Source organism: Leuresthes tenuis, unplaced genomic scaffold, assembly GCF_036924035.1.
Source record: "Leuresthes tenuis unplaced genomic scaffold, fLeuTen1.0.hap1 SCAF_6, whole genome shotgun sequence".
NCBI lineage: Eukaryota > Metazoa > Chordata > Actinopteri > Atheriniformes > Atherinopsidae > Leuresthes > Leuresthes tenuis.
This window is the reverse complement of record NW_027325360.1, coordinates 20,971,704-20,996,067: the sequence shown is the minus strand read 5'-3', so window position 1 is coordinate 20,996,067 and position 24,364 is coordinate 20,971,704. Positions and strand designations below refer to the sequence as shown.

At 40.2% G+C, this 24,364-nt stretch overlaps 1 protein-coding gene across 1 annotated transcript in view; it reads left to right on the top strand.

Annotated features, from left to right (window-relative positions):
• The first annotated feature begins 6,944 nt into the window (after nt 1-6,944).
• Nucleotides 6,945-24,364, top strand: part of adgrv1 (adhesion G protein-coupled receptor V1) — an 87,708-nt gene continuing 70,288 nt past the window's right edge. The window contains exons 1-21 of the mRNA XM_072388146.1: nt 6,945-7,130; nt 7,891-8,040; nt 10,226-10,321; nt 10,680-10,784; nt 11,036-11,149; nt 11,473-11,703; nt 11,857-12,194; nt 12,357-12,627; nt 14,317-14,643; nt 15,150-15,326; nt 15,491-15,714; nt 16,841-16,967; nt 17,452-17,637; nt 17,887-18,067; nt 18,671-18,834; nt 18,937-19,060; nt 19,294-19,554; nt 20,227-20,353; nt 20,486-20,709; nt 20,835-21,569; nt 23,641-24,014. Coding sequence (XP_072244247.1) covers nt 6,945-7,130; nt 7,891-8,040; nt 10,226-10,321; nt 10,680-10,784; nt 11,036-11,149; nt 11,473-11,703; nt 11,857-12,194; nt 12,357-12,627; nt 14,317-14,643; nt 15,150-15,326; nt 15,491-15,714; nt 16,841-16,967; nt 17,452-17,637; nt 17,887-18,067; nt 18,671-18,834; nt 18,937-19,060; nt 19,294-19,554; nt 20,227-20,353; nt 20,486-20,709; nt 20,835-21,569; nt 23,641-24,014 — 4,722 coding nt within the window. The remainder of the gene's footprint in view (nt 7,131-7,890; nt 8,041-10,225; nt 10,322-10,679; nt 10,785-11,035; nt 11,150-11,472; nt 11,704-11,856; nt 12,195-12,356; nt 12,628-14,316; nt 14,644-15,149; nt 15,327-15,490; nt 15,715-16,840; nt 16,968-17,451; nt 17,638-17,886; nt 18,068-18,670; nt 18,835-18,936; nt 19,061-19,293; nt 19,555-20,226; nt 20,354-20,485; nt 20,710-20,834; nt 21,570-23,640; nt 24,015-24,364) is intronic.

Genomic DNA, 24,364 nt, shown 5'->3' with positions numbered 1-24,364 from the left:
CTAGTTTATTCATGTATTGCCAGTTCACAACAAAAGACATTTTACTGAGAAAATTTAAGTTCAATTGATTACAGTCCAGATCAGTCCAGTTACAATACAATTCAGTCCATTGTGAAGGCTAGAATGTCTTCCCAAAAATATGCTCATGTGGCATTTGTTAATGCAGGCGGATATGGCCAATACTTATGTTTATCACATATGTTACCTGTCGTGGTTGTGAGAGCAACTGCATTTGAAGAGTAAAATGGTGTCCATGACGATATGGTTGCACAGTAAAAACAACATTTTCTAGCCCTAACTGTGACTATTTAAAGTGGTTTTGATTCCTAATCCTAAACAAGTGATGCTATTTTCAAATGTTTCATCATACACTGTGTTGTTCAATGTAACCAAGGCAACCAGCAAAATAGGATCCACGTGGTAATGATGGTCATGATGGTCATGATGTAAAAAGAATATGTTGACCTAACCATTATCATTTTCTAACCCTAATCAGGTCATTTAATTACCTAAATCCAACCGGGGAATGACACGTGTATTTTAGTAAAGTGTTATGTTATTTATGATATGTATGTTATGTAAATCGTGATCTCACGTCCAACAAAGGCCTGTAGTTGAAATTGCACAGGTATGAACAAATGACCTCCATGACCATTTCTCTAGTGAACTTTTTGGTTCTCCAATGACAAACATTTTGTTCCTATTAATGACCCTAAAACAAAACTTTTAACTTTTAATTTTTAACTTTTAATGAAAGACAAGATCTATTTGAATTGGATGGTTTGTGTTTGTTTGGAGAGTATCACACACTTCTGAGTGAATGACTGCATCTGTTATATGTTAAACTTAATAACAAGCTCAACTGAAGCAATAAGCGACCCATTTTTTTTCATTACAGTTTTTACTTACCAATATCTATTGATCAAACTTTGGGAATTTGCTACCGAGTTGCTCTATTCTGCCATCCGACTCTTCGTGTTGCAGTGCTGCGAAACCTGAAAGAGGGATTGTCCCATACTTAGTGTACCAACGATGTGTGTACTGTGCATGTCTCTGTTTAGAAGTGATGGAGTAGAGCTGAGAGGGAAAAATGGAGTCTGAATAGGACGGTTAGGATTCTGTTGGAGAGGAGGCCAGTGTGCCAAAAAGTGGGTTCCACAAATTAACCGACAACTATGGCAATGTTAAAAATCCACACACAACATAAAAAGGAGCATAAATGAACAAAAGCTTTCGCCTTAAAATTGCGTGCTGGTCATTGAATCGTGAAGTCTAGCTTCTTCTCAAGTGAAAATACACCCACATTCTTGGTTGCCTCTGTTTAGTGAACTCTTTGAAATGCAATTAGCATTTCATCCAGACCCAACCAGTTGCATGCAATGAAGTAATGCCCTTTCCAATTTGTCCCTTTGGTCTATGGGGCTATGGAGAGCACAACATTGTTTAATCCCCTAAGAGTGTTTCTCTGTCTGCTACCATCACTGTGTGTCATACAGACTAATCAGTCGGCCAGTTCTCAAACTGGAAAACATGCACTGATTCCTGCTCAATTGGAACCACTTTCCTTTTTCTTAATCCCTTCCTTCCCACTGTTTCATAAGAAGGAGAAAAAAATCGTGTTTTTAGTTGGGGATGCAAGATGCCACAGGCTCCACTTAAGAGCAGCCGACCACGGCCCTGTGGACAATACCTTGGGAAAACTCTCCCTCTCTCTGTTTCTTTTTTTCACAGTAAAATGCACACTTGATTGGCAGTCTCTTTCCCGTGAAGGAGAAATTCCTGGTTTGAAAAGTATCATCTGACAATAGCTGAAGGGCTGACCTCATGCATTTTTGTTCTTCAGAGACGTATTCATTCAAATGTTTTCAAGGTCCCCTTAAGTTGAAAGGCATAATTTAGTTGAAAATCACAAAAAAGCCTTTCTCTCCTCTTCTTGTGATGAAATTAATTCAAATTCTGCTTTTATCCTCAAAATAGATAGATTTCTGTTTTCAAAAGAAATAACCACAGGAAGTAATGGCTTTTAGTCAAATTTAATGATGTATGATTTAGCTCCACTTGGTCATTAAATTACTTAACCCCTCCAACAACTTATTCTGTATGGTGAGAACATTGGCTGATCTAAAATTAACAGAGGCAGAGCTATATGCGAATTGCAATTATGGGCTTGTGAGTTGACCGGGAATGGCAGCCATGGCCACGCCGGGCTGAGAACGGACGGTGGGTGGTTTCTGAGGCAGATCCCGACACACATTGGGCTGGTGGCATCGCTTATTGTGGAGAACAGCTCAAACAGAAACCAGTCCAATAAACAGAGCAGGGGAGGCTTCATGGTTTTGTGCAAAACACATAGCGTGAGACATACAAATACAAAGTGACTTAATACAGCCTTTTGTTTTCTTCTTGTACAAATTAAATGACACACTGGCATTATTAATGGGTTTCACTCTGTATTTGCTTTAAATGAGTTTTTCAAGCTGCATTATCAGAACTCTGTCTCTGAAAACTCAAAATATAGATTTTTCAGTATTAGCCTGATCTCCAAATAACAAATTAGCCCTCCAACCACAGAGCACTTCCATTTTCCAGTGTTTACAGCTCTGAAGGATTGGCTTCTCAGTTAGCCCTGCAGTTACATTATATGTAAAGGCGTCCTGTTACTGTATCACTTCTTTCTTTACAGCTGCTCGCCAAACCTTCTCTGTCTTAGTGAATGTTACTATTTATTTTCGTGTTTTCCTCGGTCGGTATGACTTATTCTGTCTGTTTGTGGGATGAGTGTTTTGCATGAATTTGTACCAAGGAGACTCTCACGTTTAAGGAACACTGTTATACTTGTTGGTTTTAATGACAGAGTCGTTTCTTTTTGTGGCCAGACTGACTCCACTTTACCAAATAGAGTTGTGAGATTGATGAACGAGATCCCACAGCAGGCCTCCCAGTGTCAGACAACTAGGACATCACTGTGCGTGCGTGAGTAAGTGTGTATAAAAGTGAGTGCATCTGAGCAACTGCCAGATAAAACCACATACTACATACTCTTCACCATGGGCGTCTCAGGACCAGGGAAGCCTCAGGGCCGGGATGCCGCATGGGAAAGCCCTTGATTAAAACCCTTCAGACTGTTATCCCACACACCCTCAACCAAAAAGGAAGTAAGGGTATTACTTTCCACTTTTAAAGCTTGCGTTACTGACTATTCTCAGTAAAATAACAAGGAAACGCTTAATTCTTGATTATGGTTAGAGAGGCTATTTTTTGCCTTAAAAAGCTCCCCGTGGCAAAAAGTATTGTAAAAACTGCATTCAGGATAAATAATGTTGCTTTCTTTTCTAGTACGAAGAGACCAGTTGAAATCTTTCACCGTGAAACATCACAGCCTGTGAAAGCAATGTTGTAATAATGTATACTCATCATGTCAAAGACCAAGCCGCCTGACTTACTGCAGTCAGCACATGGCACATTCTACGTTGTGAATCTTGCAGTGTCATGCTTACAACCATTCTCTGACGGTGAAGCTTTGGGTTTATGGTGAATAATTGATGCAAAAGATTACAACACAGCGGCCACTGTCAGGAGAAACCTTAGAGGTATCAGCAGCAAGCACTGACCCCAGGAGCAGCCCTGCAACCAGACACCTCATCAGCACCTCAGATAGGTATATCCAGTAGATCAGTGGGTCGATGTGTGCGTACTGCGTCTGCAATGTATCTGTTGTGACAGTTTTTTTTTTTTTTTTAATCAAACTCGTAACACCAACATGCTGCTTTAACGTGGACTGACAGGTCCACGTTAAAGCAACAGTCTCAGACTTGTCATGGGGCTTTTCATGTTTGAGCTCGTCAGGAAAGCTGCGGGGTGATGCATCACAAAGATACTGAAAAAGAAATGTATCTCCAAGATGCAATGAGATAAGAAAGGGAGAGAAGTCAGTGGTTACACGGGCACAAGTGAGGGGATACTCTGCTTTCAGTTGGATATACTTCACACATTTTAGAGAGCTCATCTGCTTATGTTCATTTCTGTTGCCTGCTCATTGTTCCACTTGCCTTTGATTTGATTGGAGTAAACACAAACCCTGCTTATGCAAAAGGACTGTAAAAAATTAGGATTGTTAAATTGAGAAGAACAGGGAAGTCAGCTGGAAACCTCATATTTGTAATAAAAAAAAAAATTTAAAAAAGGATTCATTGAAACATTTAAGCTCAGGGCTTAACAAACTAATAATCTGATGGAAGATACAATCTTTTAAACATTTTGTAGCCAAGAGTACAATTGGCACTGCGTCGTTATATTTTCATATTTAGCCTGTTCTATGTATAGTTTCTATGTTTTCCAGTAATCAAAGGGTTGATGGTTTAATCCCTGGCTCTGGAAAGATACTGACTCCCAACACAGCCCAGATGTATCTTTGGTGTTTTACTGCTTTTTTGAGTGTTTTAGGGCTTTAAAATAATTTTGGAGTTGTTGGCTTGTGGTTTGCTGTTCAGCGTGTTTTGAGTCGCTGATAAGACTAGAGTCTTATACTAAAGTGTTATACAGTTGTATTCCATATACATTCTGAAAGGAAGTTACTTGAGTAAAGTTGGAGTCAAAGAATAAGTCATTAATGTGATTTTATTAAAGATGGCCCTGAGCAGGATATAGATCGGGTATAGAAAATGGATGGAGCGATGAAAAGCCATAGAACATTGGTGTTTTTTTGTGGTTTGTTATCATGCCAGATCCCAGAGTCCTCCGCCGAGTCATCATTCTTTGGTCCTTTGGCCCAGTATCTGTGTGATTGACAATGTTTTCTCTCCAGTGTCCTGGACCCAGCTGTCTATTTGTGCTTTTAGAATGTGCAATTCAGATGCATATGCTGACTTTGGTAGCTTTGGCAAATCCATCCATGTATGCAAATGTATATGTGTGTGTTTGTGCACCTCTCTACATGAACTCTGAATGTCAGAGGTCTGCGCCAGGCACTGCATGCTGCCTTTAGCTTTGACGGACAGGTCCTTGGGGTCCCTGTAATCCCTGGGGTTAGGGTTGGCAAAATAGATAATGCCTGCACAAAAACTGCCCTGCCACTTATAAAATAGACCTGTATGATCCACACAGCATCTGCTTTGTATCAAGCCCTTTGAAGGAAGTTCAGCATCTAGGTCATTGGATGCGAGAAGGAGCCCCTCACTGTTCTGGCAAAGTGTTGTAGGAGGTTAGGTTATTGGATGCAAGCTACATTCCATCAAGATGATGGTCTTGAATAAAGCTGGTCATTTATTTTGAAGGCTGAATTGAGGTTATGAAGATTTTTCTACAGCTCTCTGTGAGAAAGCAGACCTTTTGTTTCAAAACATGAAGTCATGTGAATAAATGCATTGCTTTTTCATTCAATGTATTGAAATTGTGTTGATAGTTTGCTGTTACAACCTGCATTTGGTTAAGTCTAACCACAACTAAAATCGATTTCAGGTAACTTAGCCACCGAACATAACTGTTGGGCAGGCAAATTTTGCAGGTGTCAATACACTTTGAAATTGCACATCCGTTTCAGGGAGATCCTGCAGGACACCAATTTTGAAGCATTTCAACCAAGATTTCAGTCTGTGACTGAGAAAGCTCCAAACAACAAGAGAGAGAGCAGAGCACATAACAGGATTTATTCAGCCTGGGCTTTGCTTTGTCCAGCAGCACACTCACCTCTGTTCCCCTCACCCTCTGCTCTGCACTGTCCAGCCGTGCTACTCATCGGCTCTAAATCCTTTTTGATGGATTTTCCAGCAATCACTCCACTGCTGGCACTGGCATGTGTGTGACACATGTGCACACTCACACACTCCCTTTACTTTAGGGCTGTACCCCAAACTCTAATGTACGCCCTCTCCTCATGAATTGATTCTAACTGTAGTTGTCAACCCACAACTTCTAATGCTGATACAGTGTCTTATTCTGCTGTTGAAGCTGACAAACTGATTGATGGATGGTGGCTATTTAAACACTCGCCAGCTCTGAGAATAACCCAGAATTGATGTAACAGCAATGGAACATTTGAAAAATGGAGTAGTATTTCTGTGTTTGAAAAAAAAAGAAATTAAATAAAACAGCATGACTTCATCCTCCATAGCTGCTGATGGTCATTTTCAACCTTATAATTAAGAACTAATATTATACAGATCTCGCTGTTTGCAAGGCTGCGTGGTGAAGATTATGAATGGGATGGGTAGAGGCAGCAGCTCCAATTTAGCTGTGAGCTGGCTCCACCCTACTTGTCATGCTGTGTTGTTTTGTTGTGTTAACCATGACAACTGTCTCAGTCCAACTGGCTCCATCCAGCTTAAGGATTATCCAGGGTGAGAAAGAAAAGCAGAAGATGGCAGAGGAGAGATGAGGAAACATGCAAGAGAGGAGAGACGTAAAAGGGAGGGGGATGAAAGCGTAAAGAAAGCAGCTGGGCAGGGACGATTATTATATTGTGAAGAATGACTGAATGTAACGACATTAAAATATACATAGTAAATGAAAATAAATACAACAAATTTATAGTTATAACAACACAAGGACATGTTGGAGTCTTGGATTAATATGGTGAATCATTCAGACCACAGTGACCAACAAGCCTGCAAGCCACCTTGGCTCTACATTATAAAAGCCAGTAGACCTCCTGAACATCTGGTCACTCAGTACTGCCAGTAGACCATGTTTGTTGAAATCTATAATGTCTGTGTGTTTTTCCATTTTAATATCAGCATCCTTTAGTGTTAAGAACACAGAGACAACAAGCAAACTGTGCAAAAGTGTGTTTCCAGTGTTTTGTTCACAATTACAGATTTGTAGAAATAACCCATCTAAATGTGTTTCTTTGTAATTAGGTCTCTTCTCTTCTGTTGTTATTTTCATTTTTAAATATATTACCCATGATGTCCTCTTCTTTCTATATGCTTTTTTTGTTTTTTGTAGGAATGCACCCTGTCCTCCTGCTAACTGGTTTGATTCTGGCTCTGTCCATCCCTGGCATTACTTCTGAGTCAGCCACGCTGCGGTTCCTGGGACAGACTGACTTTGTTGTCAACGAGAGCAGCACAGCTGTGGTCCGACTGGTTGTGGAGAGAGTGGGAGACCCTGTCAATGTGACCGCTTTGGTTCTGGTAGGTCAAGCTTTTCACTGATGCTGCTTTGTGTGTCCAGTCTCATGGAAGAAAATGTTTTTTCTAATAAAGACACAAGTTTTTTTTCCAAAAGAGTGAATATTTTTTAATCAGAGGATGAATATTATTCGTTGTTATGTAGGAAACCTCTCAATACAATTCTTCTGTATGTATACAAACAAAAAATGAGCCAACAAACTTTAGGTATACTTTTTACAGAAAAGAGGAACCTTTGTCCTTGTTATTATTAGGGATTTAGAAGTCTCTCAGTCAATAGGAAACAATACGAGTCTGCCAAAACTACAGCGGTAAAGACTAGATTTTGGCTTTATGCCATCCACATGCATGTCAGTTTTAACTACTGTCAGTCAGTGTCTTGAAAATCAGATTGGCTTTGCCTTGCAGCTGGGTTGAGGAGTTTTCTTTGTAACATGTGCTATTAAACCTTTGCAGCTGTAGAATTTAATCAGATTCTGCCGTATCATATCAAGAACTAATAGACATAAACATGGTGAAACTCAAGATTAAGTAGGCACAAGTAGAAAGGAGGGAGAAGCCAGTAGAGCATGATATCTCATCTGTTCAGAAGAAGAGCTGAAACATGCGAGAACACCAAACATATTGTTTAAGTAAATGCTTCATGTGCCTGCATCCCCGCGGGTTCAAACTTATGATTCAAACTTTGATTTATTATTTCACTTTGTTTAGCAGGAAAGCAGGCCTTTTACTCATGTTAAATGGTTTTATTTGTTTTGCTCAGCTTGAGGGAGCAGACACAGGAGACTTTGAAGCCATTAATGCTGCAGCCTTCCTGCTGTCCACTGAATCCAGTAAGACCATCTTCATTGCTGTGAAAGATGATGAGTTGCCTGAAGCCGACGAGACATTTACCTTCAACCTTAAACTTCAGGTGAATGTCTCTTGTTTTTCTGCAATTTTTATGTGTGTGTATTTGTTTGATTAAGTTCCCTTTTTTTTCTATTTGCATTTTTGAAAATGATGCACTTAAATGCCAGATGGCTTTCCTCCTTCGCCTCATTCTCTTTCCTTTCTCTGGATCACCAAGTTTCTTCCTACAAAACCCATTCTCACTCTTCTGATTCTGCCCCTTGAAGCATAAGCCGTAGCTACTAAGCAGTGTGAACTGGAGGCGTCTCGCAGTAAACCTTGGGTGGCTCAGCGCTGCTGGGTCTTTGATGTTTCTGCTCTGTGATACTTTTGCAAGGCTGGCCTGCGCGGGACCAGATATTGTGATACACCTAATTAAAAAGTACTTTAGCGAAAAGAAACAGCATTGACGGTGAAAGACAGCAATCAATGAGAACCAAGGATATGAAAATCTTTCAAAGCATTTTGAGACGTTGCCACTAAAAGCAATAGCACCATATCATCAGAAGGTACATGTAACTTCATGATAGATGTTGTTACCCAAAGATTTTAAAAAAAAGTTGGACAGATGGCATGTAAATATAGTTTTTTTTAGCAGTTATCATGCATTTACTCTTGTGTACAGTGATATCTAAGTTAACTACTGATGCTTTAAAGTTTAGAAAAAAATGTTGGTTGGTATACATTGTAAACTCTTGTCAAATAAATTACCATCACAAGATAGGATGCCTTGCACCTAGAGACAATCTCCATGGTTTCATGCAGCCTTTAGCTGTCAAGTTTGATTGATGAGCTGGGGTAGGGCATGTCTTGCTGTCAGCCCATCGTACCCCTCAAAGACTTAAGATAAAGGTCACTGTGAATCACTGATTGTCTGTGGGCATTTACAAAAGTAACTCTTAACAGCTGGTAGCAAGAGTGACTATTTTTTGTTTTTAATTCAAAGCTGCCTTTAACATCTGGTTAAAATCCAGTAGCACAGACCCATATTTAGCCTGTCACTATAGTGAAAGACCAGATGAGGCCCACTTACACAGTCTGTTTACACTACAGCAGAGACAAAGCCCATGCCAAATGCTAGCCTATCAGCTTACTGGACGGCTGTCGGGAGGATGAATGTGTGCTGCATGGGGGTCATAGATCACACAACAATGTGAAAAAAGGGCTGATCTAGAGACATTTATCACTTCTGGCAGCTAAATCCGCTTCAATACTAGATATTGTTCTCATTTTGTTAGAAGCTGAGTATGACAGAAAAAAGGCTGAATTGTTGTCAACTATAACAGGTGCAATAACAAAATATAGAAACACACAGTAGGTTGTATCATATTTAACAACGCTGGCTTTTAAGAAACCAAGTTTTGTCTTTGTGTCACTGATTTTTTTAGAATCTATACAGCCGGGCACAGGAGTTTGTCAGTGTGAATATGAGTGAATAGCTTTCTGGGTCGCTCGGTGACTTGACTTTGTGAGAGCATGTGTACTCTTTGTCTGTGAGCTGATCTGCAACAAGGGCTCTGCATCAGAAAGAAAGCTCTGTAAGAGTGCAGGAGAGCGTTTTTGGAATAGAGGGATGAAAAAGAGTCCCACATCCTCTCTTGTTTTATATTTTGTCATTTGCATGCTTTCGCCGTAATGCTCACAGATGTATTCATATGGTAGTTTTGGTAGGAATTTTCAGCTTGATAAAGAAAATCAATGTTTGTAGTTTTCATAAAGGTCTCAGGAGGATTGTAGAAGTTTTGGTGGACTTTAAGAGTTCTTTACTTCAAAAGTCCAGCCATGGTAGATGTGAACACAGTTGGTCCATGAAGTGCTTTTTTCTGTCTAATAAAAAAAAGCCAGGTTATCATTTCTGCTCATTTTAAAATCCATGTGAAATCACTGTATGATTTTAAGCATGCTGTTAACTTTAACTTTGCCAGATTTGAGAGCCGAATGACAGAACACAGTACAACTCCTTAACAGGCATCCTGCAGAGAGATAACCTGACAAATCAACCGGCCTGAAAGCAGCACTTCCTGTCTTTGTGCCTTCTCACCAGGGCTGCTCAGTGGGAGCATAAGAATGAAGATTAGACAGTGGATAAGAGAGATCCTCTGGCCTTTCACATGAGCATGAGTTTCAGGATTAACTGTCGGGGCAGGTTAGAGGGACATGAACGTAAATGCTTTCATTTAACCATTCAAATTCTCCTCTTTTTTCAGAGTTCCTCTAATGGTGTGACACTGGGAACACCAAACAAGGCAACAATCACCATCCTGTCCAATGACAATGCCTTTGGAATAATTGCCTTCAATTCAGTAAGAAACTCATCATCTAAAATTAATCTTTAATTAATGTATGTTTTTAGTTATTTTGTTTGTTTCGCTCTATATTCTTTTATGCGTTTTCAATGCTTCTGCCACTCCCCACGCTGAAATGCTTTTATTTTATGTAAAGCACTTTGAATTGTTTTGTACAGGAAATGTGCAATACAAATAAATTTGACTTAACTTGACTTATATGAATTTTGCTTAAAATGTAAGCGTGAAGACGTTTTTGTTTGGTCCTACAGTCTTTAAAAAGTTTAAGATTAGTTGATTCCAATTTACATCAAGGAAATGCGTTGAATTTGTTTAAGGTGAACTGATTGAGGTTCTTTTTCTGTTTTCATCTCAGACTGAGGAGATTATTGTTCAAGAATCCAGAGGAAGGAACCATTACGTGCCTTTCACCCTAATTAGAGACAAGGGAACATATGGGACTGTGACTGTAAACTTTGAGGTGAGAGGACTATGTTCATTCATTTATCAAGTTTGCTACACTATATGTAGAAGTCGAGGATTCAAAATATTACAGATGCGTCTCTGACAAACAAGCTTAATTTTATATACACTTTTGTTAGATCATTCCACTGATTTATGAATATAAAACATTTTTAACATGTTGATAGCAAATTAAAACTCCCATACAGCACATTATAATGTCAGAATATACATTTCTCTGTGGTTCTTGTTCCTATCCTCCCATGGTAGATCTCTGATGGCCCCAACCCTGCTATTGAGGATCTCAGTCCAGATAGAGGGAACATCACCATCCCTGTAGGACAGGCTATAGTGCACTTTGATATCCTCATTCAGGATGACCAGGTACTGAAATAACCTCTCAATCTTACTTTCAAATAATCCAAATCATTTTCCATCTGTCTCTTCATCAGTGTCTTCAACTTTGCCACGTTTGCTAATTGACTGTCAAAAGTGGGATCAAAATTCCGGTGGCATGCTTTGTAAAAGCTAGTCTGACCGCACTATGCTTTTCGACTTCATAAATTGAAGCATTTGCGTGAATCCCACAACATCTTTTCAGTTTTGAAAATAAAAACACATATTTGTACTCATCTTTTTGCATGTTACATATTCAGAATTTTGAGCCATGTAATTGTTTGATGGGTCATGCTCTCTCTGTGAACCAGGTCCCAGAGGACGATGAAGTGTTTTCAGTAAGGCTAACGAGTGTGGCAGGTGGGGCCCTACTCAGGCCCAATGCCAGCAGTGTCCAACTGAGAATCCGGCGAAATGACAGCCCTCTGCGGTTCTCCCACTCCGTCATGGCTGTGCCAGAGTCTGCTGGAGTTATTGCCCTCAATGTGACCCGTGGCCGATTGACTGAGGACGGCCCACTCATCGGCTCAGATGACACTGAGGTTGCTTTTTAATGGTCCATTTATATGTTTACCTAGAACTTTGACTGTTTAATCTTTAAATTGTTAACATCCAACCCACCATTTTGATGCAGAGAAAAAAGCGATAAGCTTAAGGCAAATTTATATAAACTGTCTGGACCATACTCTCTTTAGGTCTCCATAGATTACATGGTGGTGAGTGGTGAAGGACTGGGTAGTGCCACTCCAGCTGTGGATTTCCTCGACTTACAACCGGTCCGAACAGTTACATTCCCTCCATTTGTATACACAACCAGCCTTCTGTTCAACATCACCGATGATGATGTGCCAGAAATTGCAGAATCCTTCCATCTAGTGCTGCTGGAGGACACTATCAGAGGAGATGCTGTTCTAGTATCACCTAATGCCGTGCTAGTGACCATCGAGCCCAATGATAAGCCTTACGGAGTCCTGTCAATTAGCAGCAGTGCTCTTTTTCAGCCAATCATCATCAATGAAGATCTGACTCAGAGGTAGAAAACTTTCATATACTTGAAAAGCTCTTATAAAAAAACAATGGACTCTCTAATTTTTCTAACACAGCTTTAATCGGCTGTATGTTATGAAGAATTATGTTTGGCAAATGTGCCAAAATGAAAACGAAGAATTTACATCCAAGGTTATCTCTCCCTCAGATTTGATGGCATCGTTATTGTAAGAAACGGAGGAAGCTATGGCGCCGTGTCTGCCAACTGGTCCATCAGCAGAAACTCCAGTGATCCCTCATCAGTGTCAGTGGACTTAAGGCCAGAGTTGGGGACCGTGAGATTTGCTGCAGGTCAAGTGACTGCCGTGATTCCAATAAACATTGTGGCAGATGATCAACCCGAAGAAGCAGAGGCCTTTGTTCTCAAACTGCTGCCCAGCACTGTTACCGGAAATGCGGAGGTCGATGAACCCATGGAGGTCAGTTTAGATGAGATCTTTTAATGTTTTGTGTTAGTGTGAGAGACAAAAGGCTGCACTTGTTAGAGAACATATCCTGTAGATGACTCTGCACGTGTTATGCATCTGTGTGCTTGCGTATGACCTACTGTAAGCCACAGTTAGAAACTTGGCACATTCTGCAAAAGTCGACCCCTTGATGCGTAACTTTGCTCTATGGGTGTTCCTTTAATGTGGCTAAATCAAAACAAAACGGAAACAGCAGGCACGCTCTGTGTGTGGTGACTCAGTGTTTTCTTTTTTAAGAGTGGGTGCAGTGGTGACAGGTTTTTATGGCTTCCATTTTTGTCCAAACCTCTTGGCCATGTGTGAAAGCAGTGGGCAGATCTAAGTCTTGTTTATTTTGAAGGCATAAGATGTCACGTACAAACACCAGAACAGCACTCTGCTAGGAGTGCTGGGTCTGTTTGCCATCTGTGCAGAGCAATTTGTCTCAGCAGAAGATTACTTAAGAATAAACAAATAACTTAAACAGTTGTTGTCATTAAAGTTGCAAAGGATGTATACAACACACAAAAAATATATACAAGTTACAGTTAGCTGTAAATCAACTGTCATGAGTGTGTCAGGCATGCTTTAGGGAATTGCGTGAGGGAAATGAATGAGCCACAGTTTAACGCTTATGGAAACTACTCTAGCAATCTTAGCAGGGTTAATTAAAGAGGATGCCTCTCTAAAGTTAGCTCAGGGCTCTGGTTTACTACTTTCAGTCTCACATAATTCCTTTGCCGTTTTAGTTCCTTACCTCTCTTTTTATGACCAAGATGCAATCTTAGTAACGCCAAAACAGGAAACACAACAAAATCCTCCAATGCAATTTATGGTAAATCCCAGCTTCATTTCAATTACCCCCACATAGCTTGAAGATCCATCCACTCCTTCCTCACTGCACTGGCCTCAGGCTAACCACTCAGATAATGCTTTTAGGGATCAAACCAGTATGCATGTATATGCTCGGCCATATTCAAATGAGCCTAGAGCCTTTGCACATGCTCCCTCTTCTGCACATGCACAAGTTCCATTTTTTCATATTTTTGTTAAAATTTTGTGAGAAAAAGCTGCTCTCATTTGCATAGTATGTTTGATTTTCATTTGCCAGATAGCAAAACGGATAAGAAATTGTTTTTGAAAATCAGCCCATTAAAGCATTTCCAGACGGTCACTGTACTCCAATAAAGTCCTGAATTTATAACTGCAGCGTCATTACACAAAATCACCTTTCAAGCTACTTGAAGACAACGTCTGTGCAGTAGATTCAGCTATACTTATTTGTCTGATGATCTACCACAAAGAGAGTTAGCTGCAGAATGTATTTTACGTGTTCTCACACAACCCAAAGCTTCGCAGCATCAGACATACTTCAGTCAATAAATTAATCCTGTTTCAGTGCAGATACACTGGGACAAGGGCAGGGGTTCAGTTAAATGGCCTAGTTGAGCTGCAACCGTAGCTCAACTAAACTGTGCATGTAACCATTCTGAGTTTAACTAAAAAGGCTAGAAGGATTTGTATTTTCCACAACATAGTTTGGCTTTTGATCATTTATTCATTCATTTGTAAAAATGTGACATGAATGACTTTCTTTCCCTATTCTCATTTGTTGATTTCATTCTTACTATTTTTTCTGATATTCTTCCATTCTTTTCCAAGATGGTGTTCTACATCCAGGACAGTGATGATGTCTATGGGCTCTTTCGGTTTGACCCGACCAAAGAGCAGAGCATCCAGAGCCAACCGGAGGGCCGATTCCTGTCGCTAAATTTTGTGAGAGATGGTGGTACACTGGGTGATGTGTCTATGGCACTTACCGCCCTCTACATTCCTGCAGGTCCAATAGACCCAGCACTGGCCCATGACCAAGTTCTAAATGTTAGCAGGACTATTAATGTGGTGTTTACCAGTGAACGGATGGTCCATGTCACATTGCCTATCAGGAATGATGCTTTTCTGCAGAATGGAGCTAATTTCTTAATACAGGTAACAAGACTGGAAACAAGATGATTTATTTTCCTCTGTTGTCATTGTATGATTTCTAAATCTGTATTTTGACAGCAGCATTTTGCTTGCACATCTAAAAATGCATTTCTTCTGTTGATGTTTCCACTTCTGGCTAAATTAGTGCTATCCAAACTTTAAGTGCCTCGTTTGCATGTGTGAATAGGTTGACATTGGCACTTGGGTCTGGCATGGTTCTATGGGATCTTTCTAACTGTCCAAACAAACATCAACTGGTCCTTAAAGCTGGCACAGTACCAGAAAAGCCTTCTTCACATTCTATAGCACCTCAGTCACTTCACACGCTTTCGGCTTCAGTACTTTACCACATACATGCACACGTATAAATTAAGAGAGCAACCTTAAAAAGTGGCAAAGCAGAAACAACTGTCTTTATATCACATTAACATGGCCTCCTGCGTGTCTATCAGTGTTTTTTCCTGTTTGGGCCTTCTGTAAATTGAGTTTCCTGCTTTGTTTATTTCTAGTTGAATACCTTGGAGCTGATTGATATCAGTCCTTTAATTTCATCAAACAGCCCAAGGTTTGGTGGACCCATAAACCTGACCTTAACTGTTACCCCTGACATTGCAAATGGGGAAATTGGCTTTACAAGCAACGCTACAGTGATTCTTTATGAACCAGAGGACAGCAACTCTACCACGGTAAGATATGAACTCTGTTTTCAACAAGAGCAAATACATTACTACCACATTTATTTCTGTAACGCTTGTCTTTAGCCACCATATAAGTCACTAACTCTGATATAAGTTCAGTGCTGTGTTTGTGCTTATGTACTAGAGGTTTATTCTGATGATGTTTGGTGCAGGTGAGCCTTCCTCTGCGGCGTGATGGGACAGACGGTCAGGCTGTAGTGTTCTGGAGCCTTCAGCCAACTGAAGCCAATCACGCGGATGTAACTGCTGATGACCTGAAGCCGTTAAACGGCTCTGTTGTCTTTCTCTCTGGGCAGAGTGATGCCTTCATCAATCTTACCATCTTGGCTGACAATATTCCCGAAGTCAACGAAACCTTACTGCTTACTCTAGATAGGTGGGGAAAAGTTATAGTTACTCAATATTATGTCTTAAGTCTAAATTTAATTCTAATTACTTTACTTAGGGCGTAAAAAGCATATCAGATCTACACAGTAAGTTTGATATTATATCCTGTAGGAGTTGTGTGTGGTGTTTTTGAGGCAAGATATGCAAGAGATTAGTCTTGTTGGATTGATTCCAGTCCTCTTTTGGTGTACTTGTGAAACTTGTGCATGCTGGAGAGTGATTAGGGTGGGTTCATCTGTTTGTCCATATTCTGATGAGAACGGTGGCTTTATCTCCCTCCCACTCCTCCGCTGCAGGGTGGAGACTGCACGCTTTATAGTGTACTTTGGGTAAGTGGAGAGTGGAGTGAACCTGGGCCTTTTGTGTTACTTGAATCAAGTCTTTGTTTTTCAAAGAAGGGCCTACTTCAGGATTTCTGGGGTCTTTGGTCAACGTGGGGACGAGGGGGATTCTGCAATAGTGTGAAAAAACTGGATTAAAAAGGGGTGTTTTCTCAAGTCTAGATACAGAAACCTCATTATGTGTTTTTGCTCCAATTTAAACAGCCTTGATCATGTAGCTTTTTAAAGATGGCAATGTTTTTATGCATGCAGCGCCTTGGCTGTGAATGTTTGGAGTGCCTCAGTCCGTCTTTGTATGTCATCTCTTTGTAATGCCCATTATATTATGCTTGCTTGGCTCCAATTTTCTCAGCGTACACACATATACACACCCCTGTGGAGTTAGAAAGATTCAGACACGCCGTTGATTGACATTGTTATTAAAAGTGGTTTAAACAGCAGGGGTTCAGCATATGGAGTTAATAATGAACATCAGACAATACAAGGAATGTATTGAGATGTTAAAGTTCAAGCTGAGCCCTTCAGTTATTCTTATTACTGTTGCTTAATGTTGCAGAGTTTGACAACCTTTAACTAAAGCAAAACTCCAAGATACTGCCACGTCAGAGCTGTCATCTGCTGCACCATGAAGCTGCTCCACAATGGAGTGACAAATATTTTACAAAAACCTTTTTTTTATCAATGTTCCAGTCATAATCACCTGCTGATATGGTCTAATACTATGCATGTGCATATGTCTGATTTTATTTGTGTGTGTTTAACTTTGCATCACAGGAGTAATGTCGAGAATCAGATCCTGAAAGCTGGCTTCACCAGCAGAAAGATTATCATCATGGAGAACGATGACCCTGGAGGAGTGTTTGAGTTCTCTCAGTTCTCCAGAGGGCCATGGCTTATTAATGTAAGTCAAAGTTTAAGACTGCAGCAAAAACTATACAACTTTACTAAAACAAGTCTATATAGTATTTAATCAGTGTCACTGTAAAGTGATACATACAATAACGCTTTAAACCCTGGAGGTGTACCAGTGTCAGAGTGTACTGTCATGAAACTTTTGGAGGGTTGTAACACATGGCTTAAACTGTACATGGAATTTAGTGCTTAATCTTTGTTGCAATGAAGTCGGTATAGCTGCAGCCGATAAACAGGGTCACTGTCAGCATTGACTGTTTGTCACATGGAAAGAAAGAGGTGTACTATATTTAAAGATTTCCCCAAACATCTGCTGTCCTGAGAGTCCAGAGTTGTTCATGTTGAGCCAGTCTAGTCTTTTCCAAATTGAAAAATAATATAGCCTATAGCTTCATGGAGTAGAACAAACAGATATTTATCTTCTCATTCTTCTCTCTCCCCTGCATGCTTATATGTCTGCCTTGTAAACCCAGGAGGGTGAGGCTGTGGAACTGCACGTGGTCAGAGCTCAGGGACAACTTCTGAAACAGCTGGTACGATATGCTGTCATGCCTTCAGGCAGCACTGAATTCTACGGTGCTACAGGTATCCTGGAGTTTAAACCTGGGGAGAGAGAGGTAGTGGTTGCACTAGTCGCAAAGCCTGATGGGATACCTGAGGTAAGAACATGACTCATTGGTTTATTTTGTGTAATTTTGTTTTTTGTATTCATGAAAACATTTCATGGTTACCCTACTTCTTATTCTAGTCTAGTTGGAATAAGGCATCCTTTAAGCTTTAATTTCACAAGGTACCCTTGTTTGATTCAAGAAACCTGTGTTTCTAACAAAATATTATTGTTGTAATTATTATTCTTTACCTTTTACAAGTGTGTGCATGTGTTTTTGTGTATCTGTATTTTCATACAGCTGGATGAGACTTTCTCTGTGGTACTTAGTAGCCACAGCACTCCACCCAGTCGTCTAGGCAACCACAGGGAGGTCAACATCACCGTGCGAAAGAACGACGACCCTTTTGGAGTCATTGAGTTCATCCAGTCAGAACTGACAGTGGTCATCGATGAGAGCAGAGGCAACCTGGTGCACAAGGGTACTTGCGATAAAAGTGATAATTTACTATGTTAAGTGGAATCTCATTGACACTTAAAATGGACCTGATTGCAGGGAATCAGAAAGAACAAATTGACTTTCACGTGCATGTTTCATGAGCTTTCTATATACTGTTTAATAAGTGCTTTAATAAACTTATAGAGTATAACATACTTTGTAAATACACTACCCTGGTCAACACATATGTTTACATTTAGAGAACTAGCATACTGTTAGGGTTAGTACCGTCGCCTCACAGCGAGAGGGTTCCAGGTTCAGCTCCAGGCTGGGGCCTTTTTGTGTGGAGTTGGCATTTTTTCCCCCGTGTATGCGTGAGTTCTCTCCAGGTACTCCGGCTTCCTCCCACCGTCCAAAAACATGCATGTTAGGTTAATTGGTGTCTCTAAAATTGTCCTTAGGAGTGAGTGCGAGCGTGTGTGTGGTTGTTTGTCTCTGTGTGGCCCTGTGATGGACTGGTGACCTATCCAGGGTGTACCTGCCTCCCGCCCGATGACTGCTGGGATAGGCATACACAACATCAGCACATACAAGTAACATTCAGTACATAAGTAGATCATCTCTGTCTATTTTACTTCTCCTTCAGCTGTGTACCTTGTTGCGAGGAACAGAGGTCACTTTGAAGAAGTGTCAGTGTCTTGGGTTGTAGAGCCGGCCCTGTCCGGAGATGTCAGCCCTCTCCAGGGAAACATCACCTTTAAAGAAGGAGAGTACTTGAAAAACCTCACTCTGTTTTCTGTGCCAGATGAGGTAAAAATGTTAAAATAAATGTATAAATGCGTGCAGTCAGCAGTTGAGTTACATTTTCCTGTTTTAGTTTATTTATCTTTTTTTATTTATGTATTGTCTAAGATTCCTGAAGACATGGAGAATTTCACCGTCACACTGTTAAATGCAACAGGTGGAGCAAGACTGGGAAACATAGTCAGTGCCAATTTAAGGATAAATAAGAATGATGACCCCATTTATTTTTCTGGTAATGATTTTTATCATCTATCTATCTATCTATCTATCTATCTATCTATCTATCTATCTATCTATCTATCTATCTATCTATCTATCTATCTATCTATCTATCTATCTATCTATCTATCTATCTATGTGTGTGAAGGATCCTCTAAAGAACTATTATTTGTACATTATATTTACAATGATTCAGTTCTCTTCTCTGTCATCTCTCCCTCCCCCTGCTCCAACATCCCACCTCAGAACCTGTAATTGTGCGTATTCACGAAGGAGGGGTTGCCAACTTCACGGTTCTGAGGGCAGGGCAAGCTGACATTGTGGCAACAGTGATGTATCGAGTGGAGTATGGTGGCGCGTCACAGGATGACTTTTCTGTACTGACTAATGACACACTGTTGGTGTATGACGTGGGTGAACAGATGAAGAACATCTCTGTTGCTGTTGAAGATGACGACATACCTGAGACTGATGAACCTTTTTACATCATTCTCTACAATGCCACTGGTGAGCTTCCATTTAAACCAGCTGAATATATTAGAGCAGGGATGTACAGACCCTGACAAGTTAAAGAAAGTCAACAGCGAAAGGTCTAGAATTCATTTTGATGTATAAGCAGAGGTCAAACACATGAGGTGAACAGAAGTCCAGCAGTCCAAAGACCCAAAATGAAGAAACATGAGGCAACAACAAAAAGGAGAAGACACTCCTGAGGAGTAAGGATGCACTGCATTTTCTGTAATTGTCAATACACTGGAAGCTGTCCTTGTCCCAGTATTGTCTTTCATGCATTAGAATGATGGACAGGTGGGCCCCAGCTGGACAGTTTAATTATCAGAGTGACCACTACACTGACCTTTGTCTATTTACTTATACAGCTCTGGTTTATGACATTGCTTTGTCCTGGCAGGGATTGTCTTAAAATTAGACACCCTAATGTTTAAAGACAACCAAACTCATATTAAAGCCTTACACCCTTTGTTTTGCCTTTGTAATTATGAACAGATTGGCATGGTTGATACCATGCACTTGTAGTCTAGCAACTTGATGTAGGCCAGGAGCTTATGAAAGGTTATCAGTATTGTGGGAATGTTTTTGGGTTTAAAAAAAAAAAGCACATAGCTCCACTCTAATTCTTCTGATAGCTGAGGTTGTATAAGAATGTATGTGTGCACACAGGTGATGCCGTTGTGTATGGAGCAGACACTGCTACTGTTGTGATTGAAGCCAACGATGATGCCAATGGAATTTTCTCTTTGGAATCTATAGAGAAACCTGTCGAAGAGGGCAAGACCAACAGTTTTTAGTAAGGAATAGGTCCTCAGTTCATCTTTAACACTTGTGAAGTCTTATGCATTTTTCCCTTTGCAGTTGATATTGTTTACTTTTTACCTGTATTCTTTGCTAAAATGATCACTCTTATTTTCTTCTGCTCCAGTGTACTTCGAGCAAGGGGCCATTTTGGTAATGTAACAGTCTCTTGGCAGTTGTTTGCCAATGACTCAGTGACTCCGCTTGAAGAAAATCTGGAGTTTACAAACATATCAGGCTCCATCACATTCTCCACAGGAGAAGAGACCAAGCCTATCGTCCTTGAGGCCATCTCAGATAAACTCCCAGAGTTCAATGAATTCTTTGTCCTCAGGCTTGTAAATATCTCAGGTGAGCAAAAGGTGAAATTGTCAAATCTGAACTTAACATTAAATTTGAATTTTTAGCGGGAAGTTTTTGCAAATGTTTTTTATTGTCTTGAAAACTTGCAAAGCCTCGTCTATAATTTCTTCAAGGTGGTTACCCAGGAGAAGGTGGACGACTTGCCGAAACTTCTCTGAATGTCTCAGTTCTCATCCCTTTCAATGATGATCCATTTGGTGTCTTTGCCATCGCTGACAATGACCTCGATCAAGAAGTAGCCGAAGACGTACTCTCTGAAGATGATATGGGGGATGTTTCTTCCTTCACCATTCTCCGACAGCAGGGCACCTTTGGTGACGTGCGGGTTTCCTGGGAGATCGTGTCTGGACGCTTCCCACAGGGTCTTCCTCTCATGGATGACCTGCTGCTTCTAGCTTCTTTCCCAGATGAGGTTGAGCTCAAGCCTTATGCTAGGAGACACCACTCAGCCACAGACTCTTGGTTTTTCTCTGGGCTTCCAGGAGCTTATGGGACCATCTCTCCTGAAGATGCACCTGCTGCCATTGGCAACTTCAGCTTCTCTGCTTGGCTGGTGCCCACACCAAACACTGACGGCTTCATAGTGTCCAAAGGAACTAAAAATGAGAGCTTGTATTATGGTGTAAAGGTCCACACCAATGAGTCTCATGTCACAGTGATGCTGTACTATACAGTAATAGGTTCAAATAACACCCAAGTGGCCCGGGCCACTGCTGAGAAGTTTGTAGAGGATAATAAGTGGCTCCAAATCATCATTACAGTTGATGATGGTATTATTGAATTCTTCTTGGATGGGACCTCTATACCTGGGGGCCTGAGGAGCATCAAAGGAGAAGGCATCAAAGATGGTGAGTTTCTTTTTAAAACCATTATTAGTTTTTCTTTATTTGGCTTTGACTTCTTTTTAAAAAAAAAAAAACAGATTTGATATTCTCTATGAAGTTATCATAAGTATTATATGGCACATCAAAACCCTGTTCCATGTCCGTAAGGCAGTAACTCATCCAAAACATGCTACTTGTGTGTCAGAACATAGTCATTGTATGGTATTGCATATTACATCATTGAAGCTGTAGTGGACAAAACCCTGGAAATGTTCTTTACAAACTTTGCTCTTTCAGCGCAAGAGATTCTTAGTTCAGTACTGTCACTTGGCAGGTCATTTGCCGACTTTTCTTAATGGAAAACACATAATTTTGACAACCTAATAGATCATTTTGCATTGTTCAAACAATGAAATAAGTCTTAGAATTTGTGAAGAGTATGACATCTTCACTGAGAATAGACCCATCAGGGCTCAGATTATTCGTTTGAAAATTGAAGACAATGGAATCTCTAACTGCTCAGAGATTTGAACTTTTTGTTTTAGAAAAAGAAAAATCTCATTCAGTAATAGAGCCAAAGCAAGTTAGAAAACTGTTCGTGTTAATATTTCATTAATCCCAAAAAGGGAAATTATATTCTTATAATTATAGTATAAAGTGTTGAAGAAAAAGGGGCTAAAATCTCCAGAGATCACCACAAATGCATTGGGTGTTGTGATTATACCTTGGCTGCAGCAGTATATTGTAATATTTTCATATTGTTTTACTTGTTACTTTTAGTTTGCAACAAGTGGTTTTATTTATTTGTGTTTGGCATAAGTTGTCCTGACATTTGAACTTGTTCCCCATGATTTGATTGACCAAAATACATTTGGTTTTAGGATCATAACTTGGCTCTATGCATTAGCTTTGTGTTCCACCAATAACCAATAACAATAATAGTTGAGCAACCAAACAGTTTTAGAGGGAAGTTGGGAAAAGGCTTGTGTCTAACCAATTTTCTTATAAATGATTTCCTCAATGTCAAAATGTTTTCCAATGGCAAATAATATGAAAGAGGTTTCTAAGGTCTCTTTTATTTTTCATGTAATTACAGATGTCTAAAGCTCTTACATAGAAATGCATGAGGACTCATACACACCCACCTCTCAGTTGCTATCTCTTTGTTCTACACTCCCTGGACTCTGCAATGCTTGAGTGGCTGCGTATCCTCAGCACTGCTGGACATTGTAACTGCTAAAGGGCATCCTTTGGCATCTTCTTTTCTTCTTATTCTCAGTAATTAGTGCAGACATTAGCCTGTATTTAACCAAAAGCTCACTGAAGGGAAATATTCTAATACCTCTTTGGCTAAGTCACCAGTCACAGTAGATTTACACATAATAATCAGTCATGTCATGTTATTGTCTCCTACTGGAAACTCAACTCACAGATGGAGTGCTTTGTGTCAGGGCTTTGTGCTTGCTCACTCGGGCAGATTTCCCTCATTTGTCACTTTTTGTACAAGTACAGAAAGTGATAGGCGTGAGAGGTGTAAGCATATAAATGAGTAATGAGAAAGAGCTGGACCTACGCAGCTTGTGGCCTTAATCAAGATTCTGTTTTGCAGTTCCAATACTTTCCAACCAAAATATCCAAATTAGTTCCACCATTAATAATAACTGGCTTATACGACCCTTGTTATTTTAGCTGAACTTTAACGCAAAAGTATAATTACAGCTAGATTTATGCCATTAGCCATTAGTAGTTGCTATGGTCTCAGTATGTTCAAAGCAAAAAAATGGGCTCATGGAAAAAAGTAGATTTAACTTTAAAATAAAATAAAATAAAATCAAGTAATGTGTGTACTCGTGTTATTTTATAAAAGTTTGTCATTGTGTAACTTTCAAAGCATGAAACAATCCAACAGTAACAACTGAAGGAGTCCAAGCTGTTTGGGAGCAGCATTTGAAAGGTCCACTGAAACTTGTTCAAATTACTTTAAGAGAGTAAATACACGTTTTTCCAGATGACTTACACAACATGTTTTTCTTCAAAGTCATGAAAATGCTCAAAAGGAAATGATAGGCAATGTTTTCTTGTATTTGTCTTCCAGGACCTGCTCCATTGCTTATTGGGTCAGATCTTGAAGGTGAACAGCGCTACACTGGCCTTCTCCAGGACGTACGCTTGTACCACACTAAGCTGAACCGCAGCCATATCCATGAACTCCACACTCAACCTGCTAAATCAGACCTGCGCAACATCTCAGGTTACCTACGCTACCGGCAGGATGAGCGGCAGAAGTCATTTGTGGTGGAGGTCCGGGACGATGAGGAAGATGAGGGAGAGGAGGTGTTCTATCTACAATTGGTGGCAGTGCACGGTGGAGCACGCCTCCCCTTTCCCAGACCCACTGCTATTTTGCGAGTCATGAAGAGTGACAATGCCAATGGGCTTTTTGGATTCACTGGTGCCTGCATACCTGATGTAAGTGTGGAGTATTTGCAATGCTGACAGTCAGTTTTTGAACTTTTTCAAGTTTTCCACATTTTTTTAATATTTCAGGCTCATCTTAAAACAGACTCAGTTCCTTTCCCCTCTTCAATTTAGAAACAATACAACAAAAAAATGCATACAAGTATAGAGACCTGGAAACAAGTCCAGACTAGTTGGGTTTTGTTGACAGTGTAGTGGCTGTTGTTGTGTTAAAAAATAAACCTTTCTTGTCAGCCTGAAGTTTTCACTCAAAATTTCACTCTAGTTCTCTGTCTGTCTATGTTTTCCTCTCTAACCTGACTAGTCTCCCAGCCCCTGTAGTGGAAAAATAACCTCATAAC